The 5,567-nt window shown below is 39.8% G+C and overlaps 1 protein-coding gene across 1 annotated transcript; it reads left to right on the top strand.

Annotated features, from left to right (window-relative positions):
- Nucleotides 1-320: 320 nt before the first annotated feature.
- LOC100351222 (olfactory receptor 8K5-like) lies at nucleotides 321-1,262 on the top strand. Its single transcript, XM_002708943.3, has one exon. It carries the CDS (start codon nucleotides 321-323, stop codon nucleotides 1,260-1,262), a length of 942 nt encoding a protein of 313 aa, XP_002708989.3.
- Nucleotides 1,263-5,567: the final 4,305 nt, after the last annotated feature.

Raw genomic sequence — 5,567 nt, 5'->3', positions numbered from 1 at the left:
GGCAAAAATGGAGTGTACTAAGGAAAACTATGATGTTATTTATAAATGAAATGAAGTGTAATATTTCTATATATATATATCTTTGTTTTTAATCACTATATTAGCTCTATACTAAACTCTGCAAAGAATTTCTTACCAATTCTCTGGAGGAAGTGGAAGATTCTAATAGTTTACTTTCAGAATCAGATGTTGAAATCATTGATCTATATTCTATTAGAACAACTTTCTACTCTGTCTATAAATATTATAATTTAGATATGACAGTGGGCAAAAGTTTATAACAATGCCTCTATTTCTCCATAGAAGGAACAATTGAACTCATGGGCCAACAGAATCTCACAATGCCGACTGAGTTCATTTTTCTGGGAGTTACAAGGCTGCCTGAGCTGCAGCTTCCCGTCTTTGGGATCCTTCTTCTCATCTACACAATCACTGTTCTGGGCAACCTGGGCATGATCGTTCTTACCAAGCTGGACCCTCACCTACACACTCCAATGTATTTTTTCATCAGACACCTGGCTTTCATTGATCTTGGTGATTCTACTGTTATTTATCCTAAGATGCTGGTGAATTTTGTTGTGGGCAGCAATACCATTTCCTATTACGGATGTGCTACACAGATGACTTTCTTCATCATGTTCATTATCAGTGAACTTTTCATCTTATCAGCCATGGCCTATGACCGCTATGTGGCCATCTGTAACCCTCTGCTCTACAATGTTATCATGTCTCCAAGGCTTTGTCACCTGCTGGTGGGCATCCCGTATCTCTACAGTACCTTTCAGGCTCTGATGATTACAATTAAGATTTTTACATTGACCTTCTGTGGCTCTAATGTTATCAGTCATTTCTACTGTGATGATGTTCCTATGTTACTTATGCTGTGCTCTAATGCTGAAGAAATAGAATTGTTAATCATATACTTTTCAGCATTTAACTTGATCTCCTCCCTCCTGGTAGTCCTACTGTCTTATACACTGATTCTGTTAGCCATATGTCGAATGCATTCTGCACAGGGCAGGAAAAAGGCTTTCTCCACCTGTGGCTCACATCTAACAGTGGTGGTGGTGTTCTACGGGTCTCTTCTCTTTATGTACCTGCAGCCCAAATCCACTCACTCCTTTGAAACTGATAAAATGGCTTCTGTGTTTTATACATTAGTGATTCCCATGCTAAACCCTCTGATTTATAGCTTACGGAACAAAGAAGTGGAAAATGCCTTCCATAGGGTCTTTAAGAATCAATGTCAGTTTTATATTTAATGTTTAAAATGAAATACAGTTTTAATAAACATAACATAGACAAGTGTCATAAGAAAGACACTTTCCCTTGACGTTACTTCTAAGAGCTACAGTGATTAAATCTACAGCAATGACATCTTTGTAACTGACAGAAAAATTGATTTTTCCCTTATATTTATCAAAATAAATCTTATATTTTACATTTCAATGAAATGTCTCTGACACAACATTTTTTACATATGATGTAACAGTTCTTTTCATTCTAAGAATCTTACATTCTTCCAATGGGAAACATATTAAACTCTACATCATCAAACTCTGTTTTGAGTTTCCTATATTATTTGGTTTATTTTCATATAGTACTCATCTCAATTTTATTTTAACTGTATTTTCTGAAGCTAAAATAAGTGTGAACAAGGTAATTATCTTGCAGACAGTCCATAGTTGGATCATAAGTGTTTGTATTCTGTTTGCAAATCTCTTATTTGAAGAGTTTAATCCATGTATATGCAAATCAATTACAAATAATGGAGAAGATATTTCTGGCATATTGCTATTTATTTCCTATACATTGTATCTATCTATTTTTTAACCATTGGTCATCTTTTGCTTCAAAAACATGTTGAACTCTGAAGAGTGACGTCTATATTGAATATTCACAAGGCTGTAAAAGGAATGATGAAGGAGTTTTAAGACTGACCACTCCTAGAGAGCATATGGGGCAAGAAGATTTTCAAGTTCTAAATAACCATAATATAGAATCCTTGTTCAACACCTGTGCATCCAATAAAGACTTCAAAGGTAAAATCTACTCTAGGTCCCTTTGGGAGCTGTAAAACGAACCTTAAATAAAGCTAACTGATCCTTGTTTAAAACATTAAAACACTATGTTAGGATAAAAATCAAAACAAAACATAGCACTCAAAAATTTTAAAAAATTAATAATGTTCAACATTAATGCATCCATTCTCCACTTATGAGAAAGCACCAGTATGTCTCTGTGCATTAAACAATTAAAATACACCCTGAAATTATAGTGATGATGGAATTAGCAGGCAAGGACTTTTAAGTTCCCAGTAAAATCTCGGTGGCCATGGATAAAGAAGTATAGTATATATCCATATATCTCATTTACTGTAAGAATAAAGAATGAAATCGTGTTATTTGTAATTTTTTTTCTCTGATATGGAAAAGAAGCCAGACCCAGAAAGACAAATACCGCATGTGCTATCTCTTATCTGGAAACTTAAAAAAAAAAAGTGTACCTACCTGAACTTAAAATATGCTTACCTGAGACATGGAAAGCTAGGGCTAACAGCACTGAGGGAGGTCACTATTCAGGAGTCCCTATTCAGAATTTGAGACAACTGAAATGATCTTCTGTACATGGTCACCATGCATTGTGTTCTGGTACAACACTTTACTGTCTGCTGTACATTTCTGTCATTCTCTAAGTAATTGAGTGATTTCATTAATAAAAGGCATTTAAATTTTTCTTTGACTCTGACTTTAACCTCATCAATTATTTTCACTTTGACTATGATAACTATGCCATGTTTCAATGTGGTTTCAGTGCTAGCATTGCCAGCCTCTCATATGAGTGCTAGTTTGAGTCCTGGCTACACCACTTCTGATCCATCTGTCTACTATGGCCTGGGAAAGCAGTAGAAGACTCAGAAGAAGCTCCGGGTTCTCGGTTTTGGATCAGCTCAGCTCCAGTGGATGTAGCCATTTGGGGAGTGAACCAGAAGATAGATGGAAGACCTTTCTCTCTCTCTACCACTGCCTTTCTGTAATTCTGCCTTTCAAATAAATAAATAAAAATCTTAAAAAAAGAATTAATAGACAAATGAATGTCAAAGATAAGTTGAATCTGGAGCAAAAAAATTAAATTCACATATAGATTTTTTTCATAACATGCAGTTTTCCAAGAACTTTTTAAAAACCCAGTACTGGGGCTGGCGCTATGGCGCAGCAGGTTAACACCCTGGCCTGAAGCACTGGCATCCCATATGGGCACCAGTTCTAGTCCCAGCTGCTCCTCTTCCGATCCAGCTCTCTGCTGTGGCCTGGGAAAGCAGTAGAAGATGGCCCAAGTCCTTGGGCCACTGACTTGGAAGACCCAGAAGAAGCTCTGGGTTTTAGTTTTGGATCGCCCCAGCTCCAGTGGCTGTGGCCATTTGGGGAGTGAACCAGCAGATAGATAGAAGACATTTCTCTCTCTCTGCCTCTGCCTCTCTAATTCTGCCTTTCAAATAAATAAATAAAAATCTTTAAAAAAAAGAATTGATAGAAGAATGCCAAAAATAAGAAGATTCTGGTGCAAAAAAATTAAATTCACATATAGATTTTTCATAACATTCATTTTTCCAAGAACTTTTTAAAGACCCAATACTGTGTTTGACACTTCTCCAGTAGTTGTTTTCTGCCGTTTCTCTTCTGAAAAGCAAGCATATTGGAAACAGTAAAGGAATCTCGTTATTTGTTTCTCAGAAGAGATATCTTCCCTTTAACATTTACTTCACCCATTTATTAAAATAAAAGCTGTGTCAATTTTATTGTTGTGGGAGGGGGAAAGCCAATAGATTGGTGGCAAAATAAATGCATTATTTGTAGATACAGCTTCTTTTATTTTGCTGGACTATCATTCACCATCACTTAATAATCCTGTACTTGCAAAAATAAATCTCTAAATGAAAAAGTGTGTACATTGACAGACACATTCTATTCACTGTGTTGCTTAGGTGCCATAGAATTGAACCCGTTTTAAAAATATTGGTTCAGGGACCGGCACTATGGTGCCGTGGGTAAAGCTGCCGCCTGCAGTGCCGGCATCCCATATGGGTGCCGGTCGAGTCCTGGCTGCTCCACTTCAGATCCAGCTCTCTGCTATGGCCAGGGAAGGCAGTGGAGGTTGGCCAAAGTGCTTGGGCCCCTGCACTCATTTGGGAGACCCAGAAGAAGCTCCTGGCTCCTGCCTCTTGCCTCCTGGTTCCTGTCTTCAGATCAGCACAGCTCCGGCCGTTGCATTAAATTGGGGAGTGAACTAAAATGGAAGATTCTCTCTCTCTCTCTCTCTTTTTCTCTCTCTCTCTGCCTCTCCTTCTTTCTGTGTGTAACTCTGACTTCCAAATCAATCAATCAATCAATCAATATTTAAAAGGGTCAGGTGTTTATAGTGTTGGTTAAGACATCACTTCAGGCCGGCACCGCGGCTCACTAGGCTAATCCTCCACCTTGCGGCGCCAGCACACTGGGTTCTAGTCCTGGTCAGGGCACCGGATTCTGTCCCGGTTGCCCCTCTTCCAGGCCAGCTCTCTGCTGTGGCCCAGGAGTACAGTGGAGGATGGCCCAAGTGCTTGGGCCCTGCACCCCATGGGAGACCAGGATAAGTACCTGGCTCCTGCCATCAGATCAGCGCGGTGCGCCGGCCGCAGCGCACCAGCCACGGTGGCCACTGGAGGGTGAACCAACGGCAAAGGAAGACCTTTCTCTCTGTCTGTCTCTCTCTCACTGTCCACTCTGCCTGTCAAAAAAAAAAAAAAAAAAGACATCACTTCAGACACTTGGGTGCCATTTAGGAGAGCCTGGGTTCAATTCTCATCTCTGCATCCAGTTCTAGCTTCTAGTAAAAAAAAAAAAAAAAAAAAGGATTAATTTATTTATTCGAAAGGCAGAATTACACAGAGAGAAGAGACAGAAAGATCTTCCATCTGTTGATTCACTTCCCAAATGACTTCAACTACCAGAGGTAGTGGCAGAAGTCAAGGGACTTGGGCCATCTTCCACTGCTTTCCCCAGAGCAAGAAGCTGGATCGGAAGTAGAGCAGCCAGGACTTCAACAGGCATCTCTATGGGATGCTGGCATTGAAGGCCATGGCCTAACCTGTTGTACCACTGTACTGGCCCTCCAGCTCCCTCTCAATTCAGACCCTGGTGATTTCCCAAGTACTTGGTTCCTGCAACCCAGTTGGGGGACCCAGATTGTGTCCTGGACTTCTAGCTTCAGCCTGACCCAGCCTCAGCTGTTACTGGCATTTAAAGAGTACAACCGCAGATGGGTGAATTCACTCTCATTTTTATTGTCTCTGCCTTTCAAACAAAAAATAAAACTATAACATAGTCTTAGACTGCACCCAAGAAAATTCAAAGACTATATGACTGGATTCCTAGAAGGAAATCTTGTCCAGGAGCTTGTCCCAGGTAACACCCTCCCCAAGAATGCAGATCCTGGAGTCATCTGTACTTGAGAGTTAGCCTCTAAAGGTTTATAGAGACTCTCAACTCTCATTACTGCAGCCATTCTGAAGCAGATTCTGCATTAGA

This window comes from Oryctolagus cuniculus, chromosome 1 (assembly GCF_051225735.1).
Source record: "Oryctolagus cuniculus isolate XC-2025 breed Fujian yellow rabbit chromosome 1, ASM5122573v1, whole genome shotgun sequence".
Lineage (NCBI taxonomy): Eukaryota > Metazoa > Chordata > Mammalia > Lagomorpha > Leporidae > Oryctolagus > Oryctolagus cuniculus.
Note: the sequence above shows the minus strand (reverse complement) of the source record. Positions and strands in the feature narration are given on the sequence as shown.